This window comes from Cyclopterus lumpus, chromosome 4 (assembly GCF_009769545.1).
Source record: "Cyclopterus lumpus isolate fCycLum1 chromosome 4, fCycLum1.pri, whole genome shotgun sequence".
Taxonomy (NCBI): Eukaryota; Metazoa; Chordata; class Actinopteri; order Perciformes; family Cyclopteridae; genus Cyclopterus; species Cyclopterus lumpus.
The window spans coordinates 26,019,810-26,041,371 of record NC_046969.1 but is presented as its reverse complement, the minus strand read 5'-3'; the positions used below and the strand labels follow the sequence as shown (position 1 = coordinate 26,041,371).

The 21,562-nt window shown below is 46.0% G+C and overlaps 1 protein-coding gene across 1 annotated transcript; it reads left to right on the top strand.

Moving 5' to 3' along the window:
- Positions 1-1,074: 1,074 nt before the first annotated feature.
- Positions 1,075-18,156, top strand: cpeb2 (cytoplasmic polyadenylation element binding protein 2). Its single transcript, XM_034531357.1, is given in 12 exon segments — positions 1,075-1,224; positions 1,467-1,584; positions 1,587-2,359; positions 5,919-6,176; positions 9,093-9,183; positions 10,415-10,465; positions 13,431-13,613; positions 13,764-13,853; positions 14,750-14,868; positions 14,993-15,107; positions 16,068-16,249; positions 17,627-18,156. Coding segments are annotated over 12 exon segments (2,358 nt in total). The 3' UTR covers positions 17,855-18,156.
- The last annotated feature ends 3,406 nt before the right edge of the window (positions 18,157-21,562 follow it).

Below are 21,562 nucleotides of genomic sequence, written 5' to 3'. Positions count from 1 at the left end.
CCTGTTTGTTGGGTTCCCCCACCACTCTCTTTGTTTAACGTGCCACGAAGAAAGCTCCTTATTGACTTTCCATTGGCTTCATTTCCGTGCTGAGCGACACCAGAAGAAAACAACAACAACAACAACAACAACAACAATCCGTGTCCCTGTACACGACACCAGAAACTGTTTGTACTACAGGAAGTACTTTGAGGCGCTGTAACAATGCAGGAGCTCCAAAGCACTTCCTGTGGCTCCCAGCTTCAGAACATGGAAACCACCAGATGGGGAGTTGATGTGCTCCTCATGAGGAAGGACACACACACACACAGACACACACACACACACACACACACACACACACACACACACACACAGAGAGGCAGAGTATTCAGCTACAGGAAAGAGAAACGACCCTATATTCATATAAAACTATGATCAATGCACCAACAATAATCCATAAACACATGCAGCGTTGGAGCTTTTCACGTGTCACTCGTCTGCATCCGATACTCGTTTTGGATTTGAGAGTGAAAGTCATCTGTGTGTGTGTGTGTGTGTGTGTGTGGGGGGGGGGGATCCATCTCCCACTGACTGACACGCGCTGACACGGTGAGACTATCTTTAGCGTAAAGCGACGCGGCGCGGTGGATTGTGGGTTGAATGCTGATGAATTATGAACAATATTTATTTAAAGGAGACAAAAGAGTTCTGAAATGTAAAGTCCGATTTATGTTGCCTTCTTTTTAATTTAATATTCAGATTATATAGTAAGTGTTGCTTGCTTGTTTACTTGTGTTGATTTGTGTGTTGTTGTTTTTGTTTATGCTTTTGATTCTGTTTTGAGGTTTGAGTGCTTTTGCCACGTCAGTTCTTTCAAAATAAAATGCACGGCTTAATGAATTAAATACTTATAGCACGTGATATTACCACTACATGGCCACGTGTCGTCCCTGAGATCCAGACTGACTCCAGGTCAGCCCCACAGATGACAGGCCCTGCTGTATTCATGTGTAAGACTTACTGCACTTTATGAATAATGAAACGAGAAAGAAGAATGACGTAAACAATGCGGTCCTCTTTGCAGCTCCGAGGATGGAGGCGGGCGCGCCGGGGCGTGACGCGGCCGTGACGTCGCTGCAGCCGGGGATCTTTTTAATCCTCTGCGGCAGCAGCAGCCGCAGCCGGTCACCAGAGGAGGGGGGAGCACGGTCGGACCGGAATGGACCGCACAGGCTCGGGCTAGTCTGCACTGAAGGCCGACATAGAACTCACGGTGATATCAGCGGGGCGCATCGGAGAGGACCGGAACGAGCCGGCTGTTGGTGAAGGCCAGAACCGCTCCTCCTCCTCCTGCTCCTCCTCCTCCTCCTCCTCCTCCTCCTCCTCCGTGTCTGAAGCCGGTCCACCGATGAAACAGACCTCGTTTAGAAGCCTTTATTTCAAAGCCGATCTGTAGCGGCTGACGGCCCCGGTTCGCCCTTCAGCGACGTCGCGGCGCGTCCCCGCTGTTCCCGTCAGCTGCCGCGCATCAGCGGGACGTGCAGGATGAGCCTGCGCGGCTGACAAGCACGCGAACGCCCCCGTCGACCGAGGAGAAGGACTCACGGACTCCGGGAAGCGAGCGAACCGAACCGACAGCGCGTTCACGCCGGATTACAACCGGAGGAAAAAAGCCTCCGCCGATTGCGCACCGGGTCGTGTTTGCGCTGCGCAGTCCGTCCGTGACCTTCAGCCGCGCGGCCGGAAAACACACCGTCAGCACACCGAGTGGCCCCCACCCCGGGGACGTGTCAGTCACCTGCCGCAGAGGCGGCCCGAGCTCCGCGGCTCTCCAGTGGAACCGGCCGATGCTGCGTCGCAGTCTGTGAATCCCACCGCGGCCCAGATGGACTCCCCCATCGCCCACCACATCAACAACAGCAATGGCAGCAGCGGTGGCACCGGCAACATGTTGTCCGGAAGTCTCAGCGCCGCTTTCCCGAACCTCCCGGCCCAGGAGATGCAGAGCGCCGGCTCGTCGCCCGGGTTCGGCACGCCGTGGTCCGTCCAGGCCAGCTCCTCGCCCCCACCCACACCCAGCTCCATCAACCACCATCCTATCCACGGGAACAACGCCATAAACCAGATGCCCAACGCGGATCCCGACAGCTTCTACCCGGGCATCCCCTCCTCCATCAACCCGGCCTTCTTCCAGAGTTTTTCGCCGGTGTCGGCTAATCCGTGCGCCGGGATTAACGTGCAGGGCTTCGGCGGTCCCTTCTCGCCCCAGATGAACGTCCCCCAGCAGGCGCAGAGCCGCAGGTCCCCGGTCAGCCCCCAGATGCATCCTCAGCAGGGCGCCTTCCTGCAGCAGAGGAACAACTACAACCAACATCAGGTGAGCTGCTACACAACATTAGGCCTACACACACCGTGTGACCTCTCTGCAGCAACATGTCCGGGTGTGAGGACCACCAGGATGCCCTGAGGTCGGCATCTTGTGAGCGTAGCCTCCAGACTCGCGTGTGTGCATTGTGGAAGGATAAATAGTCTGTTTTCACTCATAATGCATTTGTCATCTGCATGGGCCGAAGTCACTATTCTCTTGGGGCAAAGGGAGGGAGGGGTGAAGAGGGGGTGGGGGAGCATCACTGAATCCGGCTGTTGTTCTCTGTGGAAGCTGCCAGTGGGATGCAGTCACATGGCTCTGGACCATCCCTGTCTTGTGGTCCAGTCAGTGGGAACACAAAGACCGGCAGGGGTTTGGTGTCCTAAATGGATGCTAGAGGTGGTTGTGTGTGTGTGTGTGTGGTGTGTGTGTGTGTGTGTGTGTGTGTGTGTGTGTGTGTGTGTGTGTGTGTGTGTGTGTGTGTGTGTGTGTGTGTGTGTGTGTGTGTGTGTGTGTCAAACAATCGGGGGACCCTGACATAACACCAGCATCCGGGGCCCTCATGAAGGTTCAGATTTCGCTGTAGTTTTGGGGCCTGTGTGTGAGTGGCCTCCGGCATCAGGTTCCTCAGGTGGCGCCGTGCACATCGTGTGTGACGCCGTGCACATCGTGTGTGACGCCGTGCAAATCGTGTGTGACGCCGTGCAAATCGTGTGTGACGCCGTGCACATCGTGTGTGACGCCGTGCACATCGGCGTCACACACGATTTTTAAAAAAAGTGACAAAAATAGAAGTCAAAATTCTCTGGTTCCAGCTTCTTAAAATGTGAATATGTTCTTGTTCCTCTCGTCCTCTGTGACGGTAGACACTGAATTTCTTTGAGTTGAGGACAAAACAAGACATTGATCGTCGTGTTTCACTCTTTTAACGAATCGATTCATTAGGAAAGGAACCGACAAAGAACATATTCATAGTTCATCCCTCTGTGGTGTTGCTGTTTATTTTTTTCCTGAGTTATTAGCAAAACTCTCCAGGAATTTCCTTTTTTTAACATTTACATTTTTTAGATCATAAATGAAACATATTCCTAAAGAATAGAATACAGAGAATAATTAGAATCCCCTTTACGGATGAAATAACGTGACACAGAGGACATACAGACCATAATATGAAGCAGCATATCTGTGACGATGGGATAGAGTTCAAGAATAGAGATTAGATTAAGTCGAGTATGAGAGATTAAAATAAAAAAATGTTGATCACATTATGTTTTGGGTGAGTGAGAAACAGGAAGTGGATTGTCCTCTACGTGGGATTATTAACACCATGACAGACAGAGAGAGAGAGAGTCTTAGAGCCCTAAATCTTCTTATCTACAGGAGCAGATCAGGCTGTGGCTGACCAGGAGAAAAGGATAGAAAGACAAGATAGAAAGAAAGGATAGAAAGACAGGATAGAAAGACAGGATAGAAAGACAGGATAGAAAGACAGGATAGAAAGACAGGATAGAAAGAAAGGATAGAAAGACTGGATAGAAAGAATGGATAGAAAGAAGGGATAGAACGACAGGATATAAAAAAGATAGAAAGAAAGGATAGAAAGACAGGATAGAAAGAAAGGACATAAAGACTGGATATAAAGAAAGGATAGAAAGACAGGATAGAAAGAAGGGATAGAAAGAAGGGATAGAAAGAAGGGATAGAAAGACTGGATAGAAAGACAGGATAGAAAGACTGAATAGAAAGACTGGATAGAAAGAAGGGATAGAAAGACTGGATAGAAAGAAGGGATAGAAAGACAAGACTGGATAGAAAGACAGGATAGAAAGACTGGATAGAAAGAAAGGATAGAAAGACTGGATAGAAAGAAGGGATAGAAAGACAGGATAGAAAAACAAGATAGAAAGACAAGATAGAAAGACTGAATAGAAAGACTGGATAGAAAGAAGGGATAGAAAGACTGGATAGAAAGAAGGGATAGAAAGACAGGATAGAAAAACAAGATAGAAAGACAAGATAGAAAGAAAGGATAGAAAGAAAGGATAGAAAGACAGGATAGAAAGAAAGGATAGGAAGACTGGATAGAAAGAAGGGATAGAAAGACTGGATAGAAAGACTGGATTGAAAGAAAGGATAGAAAGACAGGATAGAAAGACATGATAGAAAGACTGGATAGAAAGAAAGGATAGAAAGAAAGGATAGAAAGACTGGATAGAAAGACAGGATAGAAAAACAAGATAGAAAGACAAGATAAAAAGACTGGATAGAAAGAAGGGATAGAAAGACTGGATAGAAAGACTGGATAGAAAGAAAGGATAGAAAGACAGGATAAAAAAAGACTGGATTGAAAGACAGGATAGGAAGACTCGATAGAAAGAAAGGATAGAAATATTTGATAGAAAGACAGGATATAAAGACATGATAGAAATACTGGATAGAAAGAAAGGATAGAAAGACAGGATAGAAAGAAAGGATAGAAAGAAGGGATAGAAAGACAGGATAGAAAGACTGGATAGAAAGACAGGATAGAAAGAAAGGATAGAAAGACTGGATAGAAAGAAGGGATAGAAAGACTGGATAGAAAGACTGGATTGAAAGAAAGGATAGAAAGAAAGGATAGAAAGACAGGATAGAAAGACATGATAGAAAGACTGGATAGAAAGAAAGGATAGAAAGAAAGGATAGAAAGAAAGGATAGAAAGACTGGATAGAAAGACAGGATAGAAAAACAAGATAGAAAGACAAGATAAAAAGACTGGATAGAAAGAAGGGATAGAAAGACAGGATAGAAAAACAAGATAAAAAGACTGGATAGAAAGAAGGGATAGAAAGACTGGATAGAAAGACTGGATAGAAAGAAAGGATAGAAAGACAGGATAAAAAAAGACTGGATTGAAAGACAGGATAGGAAGACTCGATAGAAAGAAAGGATAGAAATATTGGATAGAAAGACATGATAGAAATACTGGATAGAAAGAAAGGATAGAAAGACAGGATAGAAAGAAAGGATATAAAGAAGGGATAGAAAGACAGGATAGAAAGACTGGATAGAAAGAAAGGATAGAGAGAAAGGATAGAAAGACAGGGTAGAAATACTGGATATAAAGAAAGGATAGAAAGACAGGATAGAAAGACAAGATAGAAAGAAAGGATAGAAAGACTGGATATAAAGAAAGGATAGAAAGAAGGGATAGAAAGACAGGATAGAAAGACTGGATAGAAAGAAAGGATTGAAAGACAAGATAGAAGGACATGATATAAAGAAAGGATAGAAAGAAGGGATAGAAAGACAGGATAGAAAGACAAGAAAGGATAGAAAGACTGGATAGAAAGACTGGATAGAAAGACTGGATAGAAAGAAGGGATAGAAAGACAGGATAGAAAGAAAGGATAGAAAGAAAGGATAGAAAGACTGGATAGAAAGAAGGGATAGAAAGACTGGATAGAAAGAAGGGATAGAGAGAAAGGATAGAAAAGTACAAAAAGATCCACATTACCTCTGCCCTTTTTTTAACTCCCCCCCCCCCCCCCTCCATTCTCTCTCTCTCTCTCTCCCTCTCTCTCTCAGCCCATGGTGAAGCAGTCTCCCTGGGGCAGCCACCAGGGGAACGGCTGGGGCTCCGGGGGGACGTCCTGGGGCCGGGACCCCCACCGCCGGGGGGGCGGCATGGGCCACCACGGCTCGCCCCTGAAGAAGCCCTTCTCCAGCAACGTCATCGCTCCACCCAAGTTCCCACGCTCCGCCGGCTCGCTGGGGCCCAAGTCCTGGATCGAGGAGAACGTGTTCCGCACCGACGGCAACAGCAACACCTTGTTGCCCCTGCAGGTGCGTGCTTTGGGTTTGTTTGTTTGTTTGTTGTGTGTGTGTGTGTGTGTGTGTGTGTGTGTGTGTGTGTGTGTGTGTGTGTGTGTGTGTGTGTGTGTGTGTGTGTGTGTGTGTGTGTGTGTGTGTGTGTGTGTGTGTGTGTGTGTGTGTGTGTGTGTGTGTGTGTGTGTGTGTGTGTGTGTGTGTGTGTGTGTGTGTGTGTGTGTGTGTGTGTGTGTGTGTGTGTGTGTGTGTGTGTGTGTGTGTGTGTGTGTTGTGTGTGTGTGTGTGTGTGTGTGTGTGTGTGTGTGTGTGTGTGTGTGTGTGTGTGTGTGTGTGTGTGTGTGTGTGTGTGTGTGTGTGTGCCATGAGAATTCCTTTAAAATGTCTTTTTATGAGTGGCGAGTGATTATTATTATTATTCAGACGCACATGGCGTTGTGTGTTGGTGTGAATCTCCATAAAAGGGGTGTTGTTATCATTAGTATAAGAAAAGTCAATTATTTACATAATGCTACAATATGGCTTTAATCCACAATGCAACATTAATTACATAATGCTACAGTCAGTATTTATCGTTTATTATTGTTGGTAGTTATGAAATGAGGTTTTAATTCTCACAATTCTCCAAGCTGAATGTAGAAGAGTTTTACTGTTGAGAAAAAAAAAGTATTAATAAAATATTTACCAGACAAAACATGACTAAATAGTTTCTGCGGTTGAAATGTGTGTTTAATTTAAAACTGTCTGAAGGGATGATCAATCATTCAGAACAAGAGCCATAATTAAATAAACTCCATTCATGTTTCTACGCTGTGTTTCATGAGTTTCATGAGTATTCTCATGTTTTATCTTGTATTTACATTAATTCTCTGAAAACAATGAGTCATTTTAATGACTCGCTAACAGAAAACAATTAGTTTTGACTGGAATAAAGACGTCGCCTCGACAACGGGGACGAGCTCAAATTATTAGAGACATCGGAGGCCAAGAAGAACAACGCTTCATATTCCAGGAAACAGCTGTCACATTTCCATAAACACGGTCGGACACACAATCGTTCAGATTCCAAGACTTTTCCTTCCCTCCTTCCTCCCTCCTTCCTCCCTTCCTCCCTCCTTCCTCCCTTCCTCCCTCCCTTCCTTGCTTCCTTTCGTCCTCTCTGTTTAATGTCATCTCTGACTTCAGACTGAGGAAGGTCAGTGAGAGGAACACTGGTTACTGTATAATTATACATGTATAGATATGTATAGATCATGTTCTTCTTTGTGCTCCATGCGTATCGTCACCCTGAATCATAGTCAAGTATTAAATGTGTTATAAAGGAACAAAAAGGTGGAATATCCTGTAAAGTATTTGATTTGGCTGCTGAATATTGACTCACATGGAGATTGTTTTTGTAGCACTTCCTGTTTCTGAAGCTTCTCAAAACAAACGTTGTAAATTCCTGCGACGTGTTAATGGAGCTCTTCATCGGCGACTCGAACAAACAGCCCGACGCCGCCCGCAGTCACACCGGAGCAGTTCATCAAGTGGAGTTGCATTGTGGGTAATTCAGGCAAAGACAGAACACGTGGGGTAGCTGAGAGGACGTCGCTGGTTGGTTCCATCAGACGTTTATTTAAAGGTTCCCTTTCATCTTCACACACCGCGACCATAATAATGAGTTATTAAAGGAGAAAGGAGATATGCTGCTGCATATTATGGTCTGGGCGTCCTCTGTGTCACATAATCCAGGCTGGAGGTCACCTGGTAACCTGCTCACCTGGTTACCTGGTCACCTCGTAACCTGGTCACCTGATCACCTCGTAACCTGGTCACCTCGTAACCTGGTCACCTGGTCACCTCGTAACCTGGTCACCTGGTCACCTCGTAACCTGGTCACCTCGTAACCTGGTCACCTGGTAACCTGGTCACCTGGTCACCTCGTAACCTGGTCACCTGGTAACCTGGTCACCTGGTAACCTGGTAACCTGGTCACCTGGTAACCTGGTCACCTCGTAATCCTGGTCACCTGGTAACCTGGTAACCTGGTCACCTCGTAACCTGGTCACCTGGTCACCTCGTAACCTGGTAACCTGGTCACCTGGTAACCCGGTCACCTCGTAATCCGGTCACCTGGTAACCTCGTAACCTGGTCACCTCGTAACCTGGTCACCTGGTCACCTGGTAACCTGGTCACCTGGTCACCTCGTAACCTGGTCACCTGGTAACCTGGTCACCTGGTCACATGGTAACATGGTAACATGGTAACCTGGTCACCTGGTAACCTGGTCACCTCGTAACTTGGTCCCCTGGTCACCCGGTCACCTGGTAACCTGGTAACCTGGTCACCTGGTCACCTCGTAACCTGGTCACCTGGTAACCTGGTAACCTGGTCACCTGGTCACATGGTAACCTGGTCACCTGGTAACCTGGTCACCTGGTCACATGGTAACCTGGTCACATGGTCACATGGTAACCTGGTCACATGGTAACCTGGTAACCTGGTCACCTGGTAACCTGATCACCTGGTCACATGGTAACCTGGTAACCTGGTCACATGGTCACATGGTAACCTGGTCACCAGAACACCATCAGAACCAACCCGTCAATGAGCTCTTCGTCTCCATCGCAGCTCTGTAGCTGAAGGCCACTCCTGGTTTCTTGGTTTCCATTCTTTCTGGGAACGAGTCCAGAGATCCCCGGGGCGAGCCCCCCCCCCCCCCCCCCCCCTTCCATGAAGTGAATAAATACGGAAAGAATGTTAATCCAAGCGTGAGCTCCTCCAATCTTCCAATCTCTTCCACGTTAAGACCAAAGACCTGCACACTTCAGAGGCGTTATGATTCACCAGTCAGACAGGAAGTGTGTCAGAAAGAGAGCTGTTGTTTTGTCACCTCTGAGAAACTCACACCTTGTGTTGTTGTTGTTGTTGTTGTTGTTGTTGTTTGTCAGGAGCGCACCAGGATGTACGACAGCCTGAACATGCACTCCCTGGAGAGCTCGCTGATCGACATCATGCGAGCCGAGCAGGATCCCATGAAAGGTGAGGTCGCCCTTTTCTCTCTATGTTTAGGGGGGGGGCAGTACCAAGGGGGGGGGGGGGGCAACCAGAGGAGTCGCCCCCTGGTGGTCAGGAGAGAGAATGCAGCTTTAACACATGAAGCATAGACTTCTATACAACCAGAGGAGTTGCCCCCTGGTGGTCAGGAGAGAGAATGCAGCTTTAACACATGAAGCATAGACTTCTATACAACCAGAGGAGTCGCCCCCTGGTGGTCAGAAGAGAGAATGCAGCTTTAACACATGAAGCATAGACTTCTATACAACCAGAGGAGTCGCCCCCTGGTGGTCAGGAGAGAGAATGCAGCTTTAACACATGAAGCATAGACTTCTATACAACCAGAGGAGTCGCCCCCTGGTGGTCAGGAGAGAGAATGCAGCTTTAACACATGAAGCAGAGACTTCTATACAACCAGAGGAGTCGCCCCCTGGTGGTCAGGAGAGAGAATGCAGCTTTAACACATGAAGCATAGACTTCTATACAACCAGAGGAGTCGCCCCCTGGTGGTCAGGAGAGAGAATGCAGCTTTAACACATGAAGCATAGACTTCTATACAACCAGAGGAGTCGCCCCCTGGTGGTCAGGAGAGAGAATGAGCTGTTGGGCCTGTGGCGTCTCAGCTGCTGGATGTCAGAGGAGTCGTGTCAAATATCTGCAGCGCTCTCTTCCTCTTCCTCTTCCTCTTCCTCTTCTGCTTGTAGCTCGGCTACACTTTCACTTTCCAAATATGACCCAACAGCAACGCCACCGAGTGAAAAGCGAGTCCTTATTTGTGGTCTCCGTTGGGATCCGGATCCAACCCGGGCCCCCCTCTTCTCAGGCCGAGCGTTGTTGTTCCTGCCTCAGCAGATGGAGACGACATGGGCCAGTGTGCGCGGGGGGGGGGGGGCGGGGGGGGGGGGGGGGGGCTAATTTTAGATGCGATCCCACTTTCACACACTGTGGATGACAGCCAAGAGAGGAGTCTGGAGGGGGGGGTGGGGGGGGGGGGGGGAGGGGCCTGTGAGGGTGGGCTCTTCCATTTATAGCATGGCCATGTGCGCTATTCTGACACGATGCAGGACCTCACACACCAAGACTATATCGGCAAATATCAGATCTGTGTGTGTGTGTGTGTGTGTGTGTGTGTGTGTGTGTGTGTGTGTGTGTGTTCTCTCCATCTGCTCAGTGTCTCATCCCGATCTCTCTCTCTCTCTCTGTCTCCTCACGCCAGGCCGGGTGGGAGGAGCTAACCTCGGGGCCGACGGCCTCCTCATGCTCAACGGTAATTATTCTCATCCAAGTGCTTGAACCCGATTCACAGAAGGATTATTAAAGTGTTCATTTGAGTTTTTTTATGGATCCGCCAACTCTTCCACCTGAGCTGAAAGTGTTGATGTTGAAACGAGTGGCCGGTGTGTCTCCTCGATGCTTCCTCTTCAGCCTCATTCGATCACTAGACCACCTTCTTATGATCAGGAGAACAAAATGACCCAAACTAATATGCTGCCCACCCTCATCATCGCTGCCACATTCGGACGTAGTCGCCGTGGCGTTAGCGTTGGTTTGTCGGTTCTCGTTGTGCCTGGCAGACGACACCCAGGGCTTTAATGTGAGTGGAGAAGGTAGATGAGGACATTATGTCTTTGACCAGGAGAACGTGAAGCTGAGATAAACCTCGTTGTGCCTGGCAGACGACACCCAGGGCTTTAATGTGAGTGGAGAAGGTAGATGAGGACATTATGTCTTTGACCAGGAGAACGTGAAGCTGAGATAAACCTCGTTGTGCCTGGCAGACGACACCCAGGGCTTTAATGCGAGTGGAGAAGGTAGATGAGGACATTATGTCTTTGACCAGGAGAACGTGAAGCTGAGATAAACCTCGTTGTGCCTGGCAGACGACACCCAGGGCTTTAATGTGAGTGGAGAAGGTAGATGAGGACATTATGTCTTTGACCAGGAGAACGTGAAGCTGAGATAAACCTCGTTGTGCCTGGCAGACGACACCCAGGGCTTTAATGTGAGTGGAGAAGGTAGATGAGGACATTATGTCTTTGACCAGGAGAACGTGAAGCTGAGATAAACCTCGTTGTGCCTGGCAGACGACGCCCAGGGCTTTAATGCGAGTGGAGAATGAGGACATTGTGTCTTCACTCGTTTCTGTGACTGAACTCTTGTTCCATGAAGAAAGTCTCGAGTTAACTCTGAAACTCTTTCCACATGCAGCGAGGAGCTCTGGGAGACGTCGAGGTAAACACTTGTTGTTGTTGTTGTTGTTGTTGTTGTTGTTGGTTTCTGTTATACAATCGTTGGCTATCAAAACAAATATAACAAAAACACGTTATGATTGTATTGCTTTTGTGTTTCAGTGTATGCGTGATGTCGTGGGTTTCATGGTGACTTTTCTGAAGCAGCTCAATATTATATATAAATATATGTAATATAAATATAGAGAGAATATGAATTTTTTATTATATTATATATTATACTATATTTTTACAAATATTTCAATTAGTTTTAGTAGAGATAAAATGGGAAAAGGGTATTTTAATATATTGTTTAAAAAAAAATATATATATAAAAACTTCTAATATGCGATAAAAAACCAACAAACTACACTTTAATAATTTCTTACAATATTTATTTTCTATTTATATATTCTATAGAATTCATTCGTATGACTTATTTATTTTATAATCCTTTTAAATAATAAAACTGAATATTTTTTGTCACCTTATATTTTGAGTAATTATGACACTCGGCAGCTAAACATCATCTTAATAATTAAAATGACATGTTTGTCGTGTTTTTGTGTTTGTCGTGTTTTTGCTTTGCAGTATATCTTTAAGATGTCGGGAGGCTTCAAAATAATGTCCATTCATTTGTTCTTCAAAGGTTCTTCTGGTTCTAGTTGAATCAATGTCTCAAAAAGACAAAACTTAAGATCATGTAGTGGCCATTTGTCCAACAAATCAAAAACAAACATAAATCAAATTGCCACTGACGCACCATGGGTTTGTGGTTTACGCAGCCAAAAGAAAGCATTGTCCATTCAGGATTCCGTTTTTCTTATAATTTATTAAACAAAACAAGCAAACAAACAAAAGAACAAAGGAACTCCTGACGCTGCCTCTCCTGCGCTGGTAAAAAACCATAGGCCTACCCAGGTGCATGCTGGTCCTGTACCTGCCTACTCCTACATATAACCACAGGTGCCCACAGTGTTACCCAATTAACGAACCAATGAACAACCAAAAGACTAAATATATCTAGACAACAACAATAAAGAATTAAACTAAACTAAAAACTATCACAAGAAAAAAGCTATTCTAATATATCAAAACATCTAACCTAAATAAGCAAACAACCTGAATGATTAAACAATACTACTTGTCAATAAAACAACTAAATACTAATATCAATTAAATAGCTCCAACAGATCATCTGGATCTCTTTGGGGCTCCACGCTGTCGCGTTGTTATTTACAGCTCTGCTTTCCTTTCCTTCCTCTCCTTCCTCTCCTTCCTTTCCTTCCTTTCCTTCCTTTCCTTCCTCTCCTTCCTTTCCTTTCCTTCCTTCCTCTCCTTCCTTTCCTTTCCTTCCTCTCCTTCCTCTCCTTCCTTTCCTTCCTTTCCTTTCCTTCCTTCCTCTCCTTCCTTTCCTTTCCTTCCTCTCCTTCCTCTCCTTCCTCTCCTTCCTTTCATTTTCTTTCCTTTCCTTCCTTCCTTTCCTTTCCTTCCTCTCCTTCCTCTCCTTCCTTTCCTTTCCTTTCCTTTCTTTCCTTTCCTTTCCTTCCTTCCTTTCCTTTCCTTCCTCTCCTTCCTCTCCTTCCTTTCCTTTCCTTTCCTTTCCTTCCTTCCTCTCCTTCCGTTCCTTTCCTTTCCTTTCCTTCCTTCCTTCCTTCCTTTCCTTCCTTTGCTTCCTTTCCTTCCCTTTCCTTCCCTTCCTTCCTTCCTTCCTTTCCTTCCTTCGTTTCCTTTCCTTCCTTCCCTTCCTTTCCTTCCTTCCTTTCCTTCCTCTCCTTCCTCTCCTTCCTTTCCTTTCCTTCCTTTCCTTCCTCTCCTTCCTTTCCTTTCCTTCCTCTCCTTCCTTTCCTTCCTCTCCTTCCTTTCCTTCCTTTCCTTCCTTTCCTTCCTTCCTTTCCTTCCTCTCCTTCCTTTCCTTTCCTTCCTTTCCTTCCTCTCCTTCCTTTCCTTTCCTTCCTTTCCTTCCTCTCCTTCCTCTCCTTCCTTTCCTTCCTTTCCTCGCAGGCCGCTCCTCCCTCTTCCCTATCGACGACAATCTCCTGGACGAGGGCCACGGCCACCAGGGGGTCCCGGGGGTCCCGGGGGTCCACGGATCCCCCAACTGCTACCCCCACCAGAACGGGGAACGCATCGAGCGCTTCTCCCGCAAGGTGTTCGTGGGAGGCCTGCCCCCCGACATCGACGAAGGTGAGGGGGGGTCTGGGGGTCTGGGGGGGTCCACAGAACCGTAAACAATATTCTGGTTCTTCACCACAGAACCGTAAACAATATTCTGGTTCTTCACCACAGAACCGTAAACAATATTCTGGTTCTTCACCTCTTCCGTTTCCACCTCAGATGAAATAACCTCGAGCTTCCGCCGCTTCGGCCACCTGGTGGTGGACTGGCCCCACAAAGCGGAGAGCAAGTCCTACTTCCCCCCCAAAGGTACCGAGCCCGGCATCGAGCCCCCGGTCAGACAACATGGCGACTGAACTTTCTGACAGGGCGACGGATCCCAGGAGACAAAAGGGAGCACAAATACATGTTCGCTCCCTGATACTCATAACCGATCGTTGACGATCCATATTAACACAGGCCGGTCTCTTTGTTGTTGGATTACAGCAGCTGGTCAACAAGGATGCAGAATGTTCATTTTACCACCGTCCCAAAAAATATTTCAAACGCTCAGTAAATAGAGTCAGAGAGACAGAGAGACAGAGACACAGAGAGACAAAGAAACAGAGAGGCAAAGAGACACAGAGACAGAGAGGCAAAGAGACAGAGACACAGAGAGACAGAGAGACAGAGAGGCAAAGAGACACAGAAACAGAGAGGCAAAGAGACAAAGAGACAGAGAGACAAAGAGACAGAGAAACAGAGGGACAAAGAAACAGAGAGGCAAAGAGACACAGAGACAGGGAGACAAAGAGACAGAGAGACAAAGAGACAAAGAGAACCTTTAACTCCTCATCACTGGTTTCGAGGTGCTTCTCTAACAGATGCAGAACATTCAGGCCGACTTTACTTTTATTAGATCATTGTTTCACGACAGCAGTTTCAATCGGCTTCTGGTTAGAGCTAACGGCTAGCATGCTGGCTATTGTTATGAATGATAGATATTGAAGATATTGATAGATATTGATAGATTATCGCCTCCATTTGCACGTCACCATCAAAAGAATGTGATTGTAATAGCTGGAGAAAAGAAAAGTGGTTTCATTAATGTGGAGCTTGTGACTCTGATAAATAAGACATCGTTTGACATTCATTTATTATTCATGTGTGTTAAATGCACACACTGTGTGTGTGTGTGTGTGTGTGTGTGTGTGTGTGTGTGTCAGGTTATGCCTTCCTGCTGTTCCAGGAGGAGAGCTCGGTGCAGGCTCTGATTGAAGCCTGCATGGAGGAGGACGGGAAGCTCTACCTGTGCGTCTCCAGCCCCACCATCAAAGACAAGCCTGTGAGTCCAGCTGCAGCTCACACTGAACACAAACACGCACACACACACACACACACACACCTGTCGCGTGTCGCTCTTCAATAAAGAGAGAGAGAGTTTTTTCTACATTTGACTTTGACCTCAGGTGCAAATTCGACCGTGGAACCTGAGCGACAGCGACTTCGTGATGGACGGATCTCAGCCCCTCGACCCCCGCAAGACCATCTTTGTGGGCGGCGTCCCTCGCCCCCTGAGAGCCAGTAATTACACCTATTTTTTAACCATTATTTTTTATTTTATTTTGAAAGAAATCCCTGCATTCAGATGGCATTGTGCTTTTTTAAAATTTTTTATAGCTTAGCTTTAATTATTTTGAAGCTTACCACGATGGCACATATAATTACAGAGCTTTGAGAGGCATATTTTTGGAAATTATTAAATCATAAATTAAACACAACCGGACTGAAAAGCATTTAGTGAGTGCAGCCCTCTAGTGGGGCAATATGGTACTACAAGCTGCTTAAGGTATGATCACCAATCAAGGCTTTGTGTTCTTTCTGTGGGATTTTGTGACCCTAAATAAATGCTAATATGATAAATATATTATATTTTAAAATAGCTTGACAACAAAAAAATAGCACGCATGTTTTTCTTGTAAATGTCTGACATTAATCTCAAAGAATATCCCGTTTTCTTTCATAAATTCTCAGTTTTCTTTGGGGAATATTCCCCCCCACCCCCACCCCCCCCCCCCCACACACACACACACTCACACACACACACACACACACACATACACTGCCTAAAACCATGCTAATAATTATTTTTATTTCTTTACTTTTGTTTTTTTCTGTTTACTTTCCTATTTTCTTCTTTACTATTGTAAACTGACTAACATGTACACAAAAAATTAATATACTTGTTTTTTTATCCCTGTATCATCAATAAAGTATTTATAAAAAAATACAAAATAAATACGGTAAATATCTACCGTTGTAGATATTACCAAAAAAATATATATATATATAGCAATCTGTAAGAAATAAAGTAAAATAAACACAATCAGCTAAAGTCGGACTTTACAGGTTTGATGGACTCAGTCCTCTTGGTCCAAATCCAGAAAAATATCAAATGAAATCTTTCCAGACTTTTACACACCAGCAGATGGTCTGAGGTCAGATCCCATCAGCAGTCTGACAGCCTCTCCCTCCTCTGACCAGTTGAGCTCGCCATGATCATGGACCGTCTCTACGGAGGAGTCTGCTACGCCGGCATCGACACCGACCCGGAGCTCAAGTACCCCAAGGGGGCGGGCCGAGTGGCCTTCTCCAATCAGCAGAGTTACATCGCCGCCATCAGCGCCCGATTCGTCCAGCTGCAGCACGGAGACATCGACAAGCGGGTACGGCGCCGCCCCATTTAAACTTCTATACAACCAGAGGAGTCGCCCCCTGGTGGTCAGGAGAGAGAATGCAGCTCTAACACTAGAAGCATAGACTTCTATACAATCAGAGGAGTCGCCCCCTGGTGGTCAGGAGAGAGAATGCAGCTTTAACACATGAAGCATATACTTCTATACAACCAGAGGAGTCGCCCCCTGGTGGTCAGGAGAGAGAATGCAGCTTTAACACATGAAGCATAGACTTCTATACAACCAGAGAAGTCGCCCCCTGGTGGTCAGGAGAGAGAATGCAGCTTTAACATATGAAGCATAGACTTCTATACAACCAGAGGAGTCGCCCCTGGTGGTCAGGAGAGAGAATGCAGCTTTAACACATGAAGCATAGACTTCTATACAACCAGAGGAGTCGCCCCCTGGTGGTCAGTAGAGAGAATGCAGCTCTAACACATGAAGCATAGACTTCTATACAACCAGAGGAGTCGCCCCCTCGTGGTCAGGAGAGAGAATGCAGCTTTAACACATGAAGCATAGACTTCTATACAGCCAGAGGAGTCGCCCCCTGGTGGTCAGGAGAGAGAATGCAGCTTTAATACATGAAGCATAGACTTCTATACAACCAGAGGAGTCGCCCCCTCGTGGACAGGAGAGAGAATGCAGCTTTAACACATGAAGCATAGACTTCTATACAACCAGAGGAGTCGCCCCCTGGTGGTCAGTAGAGAAAATGCAGCTTTAACACATGAAGCATAGACTTCTATACAACCAGAGGAGTCGCCCCCTGGTGGTCAGGAGAGAGAATGCAGCTTTAATACATGAAGCATAGACTTCTATACAACCAGAGGAGTCGCCCCCTCGTGGTCAGGAGAGAGAATGCAGCTTTAACACATGAAGCATAGACTTCTATACAACCAGAGGAGTCGCCCCCTGGTGGTCAGGAGAGAGAATGCAGCTTTAACACATGAAGCATAGACTTCTATACAACCAGAGGAGTCGCCCCCTGGTGGTCAGGAGAGAGAATGCAGCTTTAACATATGAAGCATAGACTTCTATACAACCAGAGGAGTCGCCCCTGGTGGTCAGGAGAGAGAATGCAGCTTTAACACATGAAGCATAGACTTCTATACAACCAGAGGAGTCGCCCCCTGGTGGTCAGTAGAGAGAATGCAGCTTTAACACATGAAGCATAGACTTCTATACAACCAGAGAAGTCGGCCCCTGGTGGTCAGGAGAGAGAATGAAGACATGAAGCTTTATCTTCACTTTTCAGAACATTGTAACACCCATTTATTTATTTTTACTGTTTGTATGGATATCTTCCCTTTAACGTGTGTGTGTGTGTGCGTGTGTGTGTGTGTGTGTGTGCGTGTGTGCGTGCAGGTGGAGGTGAAGCCCTACGTCCTGGACGATCAGCTGTGCGATGAGTGTCAGGGCGCGCGCTGTGGGGGTAAATTCGCCCCGTTCTTCTGCGCCAACGTCACCTGCCTGCAGTACTACTGCGAGTTCTGCTGGGCCAACATCCACAGCCGGGCCGGCCGGGAGTTCCACAAGCCGCTCGTCAAAGAGGGGGCGGACCGGCCACGCCAGATCCACTTCCGCTGGAACTAGAGGCCGCAGTCACAGGGGAAGGGAGAGCCCGGCCTCCCCCGCTAAGCTATCAGTATAATCCAGTACGTAACACTATACAGTATATACTATATATATAATTAGATATATATCTATATATCTTTTGTAGCAGCCAAACACCACAAGCCTCAGTTTTTCACCAAAACTCCCCCTCACATCTCAGGCTCTGACAACTCTACAACTCTTTTGTGGTACTTTCATCTTTTCTAAGAGGTGGAGATTTAAAATTTAAAAAGAGAGAGACAGAGAGAGAGAGAGAGAGATTGATTTTGTTTTTTTATTATTATAATTTTTTGTATGTGAGATTTAATAAATATGGGAATTATTATTGTTTTTGCATGGGGGGGCAGCTTGTCTGTCTGTTTGTCTGCTGCTGCTATAGCGTGTGTGTGTGTGTGTGTGTGTGTGTGTGTGTGTGTGTGTGTGTGTGTGTGTGTGTGTGTGTGTGTGTGTGTGTGTGTGTGTGTGTGTGTGTGTGTGTGTGTGTGTGTGTGTGTGTGTGTGTGTGTGTGTGTGTGTGTGTGTGTGTGTGTGTGTGTGTGTGTGTGTGTGTGTGTGTGTGTGTGTGTGTGTGTGTGTGTGTGTGTGTGTGTGTGTGTGTGTGTGTGTGTGTCTAGTGCACACACTTGTTTCTGGGAAGAAGAAAAACAACCTTGATTCTCTGACGTTGCCCCGTGTCATTAACCAAAGGTAGCAAAAACAAGACAAAGTATTTATTTGTGCGTTGCCATGGGCTCTTTCTTCTTCTTAGAGAGTTTTATTAATAACTAAATTATTTCCGCGCTCACACTGACCCACATAGAGAGCGACACCCTGAAAATCCGGTTTCCGCTAAACCGCATTCAACGTTTATACTCGACGAGCTATTTTTACGAAGCTTTGCTGCTATATATGCTATATATACATGTATCTGAATAGATGTGTAGGTATTGTATTTAATGTATGAACCAGGATCACGTCGACCGAAATGCAGTATGCACTCGCCACCACCAGGGGGAGCGCACGTCACGACGACAAGCTAGCTCCACGAATAGCATGCGGGATAGAATTAAAAATAAATGAAAAAACAAACCACTGGAATCATAATTAAAGACAAAAAGTAGCATGAACATCTATTACAGATGAGTGAAAGGAAGAAGAAGAAGAGAAAAAAAAAGCGTATTTAAACTTGCATGCGTTGGTGTTTTTTATCTGTTGTTGGACCCGTTTACGTACGTCACGATACTCAAAGGTGACGTCGTTCCCCCCGTAGTGGACGCCGTGGTTTTCGTGACACGGTGAACGCGTGGCGTTCGGTGGTTTGTGTGTTTGTCGTCCTCCGTGCTGTGGTGACTGTTTTCAAAGTGTCGGCCGAGGCTCTGGCTTCGTTACCGGGAGGCGGACCCAAAGGACTCAAAGGACCCAAAGGACCCAAAGAACCCCCTCCGGGGTTCCAGAGATCGGGCGGATTTGGCTCGGGACAATCTTTGTACATGTGTGTACATGTATGTACAGGTGTGTACACATGTGTGTACAGGTGTTCACATGTGTGTGTGTACATGTGTGTACATGTGTGCACATGTGTGTACATGTGTGTACATGTGTATATACATGTGTGTGTACAGGTGTGTACATATGTGTGCACAGGTGTGTACAGGTGTGTACATGTGTGTACATGTGTGTACATATGTGTGCACAGGTGTGTACAGGTGTGTACAGGTGTGTACATGTGTGTACAGGTGTGCACAGGCACAGGTATGTACAGGTGTGTACACATGTGTGTGCACATGTGTGTACAGGTATGTACAGGTGTTCACATGTGTGCACAGGTGTGTACAGGTGTGCACAGGTATGTACAGGTGTGTACACATGTGTGTACAGGTATGTACAGGTGTTCACATGTGTGTACAGGTGTGCACAGGTATGTACAGGTGTGTACATGTGTGCACAGGTATGTACAGGTGTTCACATGTGTGTACAGGTGTGTACATGTGTGTACAGGTGTGTACATGTGTACACATGTGTGTACAGGTGTGTACAGGTGTGTATGTGTGTACAGGTGTGTACATGTGTACACATGTGTGTACAGGTGTGTACAGGTGTGTATGTGTGTACAGGTGTGTACATGTGTACACATGTGTGTACAGGTGTGTATGTGTGTACAGGTGTGTACATGTGTACACATGTGTGTACAGGTGTGTCGTCGTGGTGTTTTTCCCGTGCTCCACGTTCCTCGTTGCCGTTGTCCAGGCGTGTGTACTGTAACGAAACCGTCATGAAACTGAGACTCTTCCTTATTATTTGTTTGTGTCAACTACTTACCCATCACTGGCCCTTTGATATGTTCTTTGAATAATATATATATATATATATATATATATATATATATATATATATATATATATATAATGCACTACTTTTCTATATCCCCACTGTATTTCTTGTCCACCCCCTCTTACGTGATTTGAAGTGCAAACGTGGATTCTCTGAAAATCTCCACCTATTTATGATCCTACAGAAGATTTATCACATTCTTTTATTTTTTCATGATTACTTATTTAAGATGTAGCGTGAAGCAGTGGTCTTAAGTTATCTATGTTCTGTATGAGTAGAGCAGGAATCCAATATTTTCTAATATATTCTAATGTAGTTTGGATGTTGTGAGGGGGGGAGGGGGAGGTGGGGTGGGGGGGGGGGGGGGGGGGGGGGCAGAATGCACTTCTACGTGATCAAGTCGAAAGTTAGAGAGTAACTAAACCCCCAAAAACCACAATTAATAAACAATGAGCGTTGTTTATGGATTCAGGTCCAAAGTCTTTTAATGCAAAGTATTTTGAGTCTATATAATATGAATATTTATCGCCCTCTACTAATTGAAACCTGGCTATTGCAATCACATTTTGCTATTGGCTGTCTATTGGAGTCAGGTGACGTACACGGAGTCGGCTTTTGGCTACCCTTTCAATTAGCCTGCGAATCGCTAATGCTAACCTCTAGACTATTTAATATGGACGTAGTCTCCGTAAAGGTGAGACCTCGACGTCTCCGGCCGTCTCGGCTAGCAGCTAGCGACCCGAGACCACACCGACTTGTCACTGAAAGAGGCCACGCCCATTTATTATGCCTAACTTTAAGCCTTAATTCAATTTAAACGGGTGAGTTATAAAATGCATCCTCTGTACAGTCGTCATGAACAGGCGACCCCAAACCGTTTGTTGTAGCAGGCTGTAAACACGTTTATTTCGACTCCCTTTTTGGAGCCTCAAGTGGCTGTTTGAGGAACTACATTAATTTCTTAGCCGCGGAGGCTAGCTGCTTGGCTTATTGCTAGCATACTCTTTACGCACACATGTTTATATGAGTTCATACTCATCTCAACCAGTTTACAGCAATCTCACCGAACCATAATCATAACAATAGCCAGCATGCTAGCGCTTAGCATGAGCCAGTTGAACAGATAAACGGCTGTCATGAACGCTAATTTAGAAACAGTAAGGCGCCGCTAAATGCTAAAGCAACGTAGCCCAGCAGTTCATGTGGGCCTTTAAATGTTCTGTAAATGTAGCATGAAATCATGGTGGAATTAGCAGCTAGCTAGCTAACTAGCTGCTAAAGGAGTCAAACTGACCAACTAAATGCTTCTTGTCACATCGCTGATGGACGTGGCTAAACTCTGGGGTCTAGTTACTCTTTAAAGACCGAGCCCCCCCC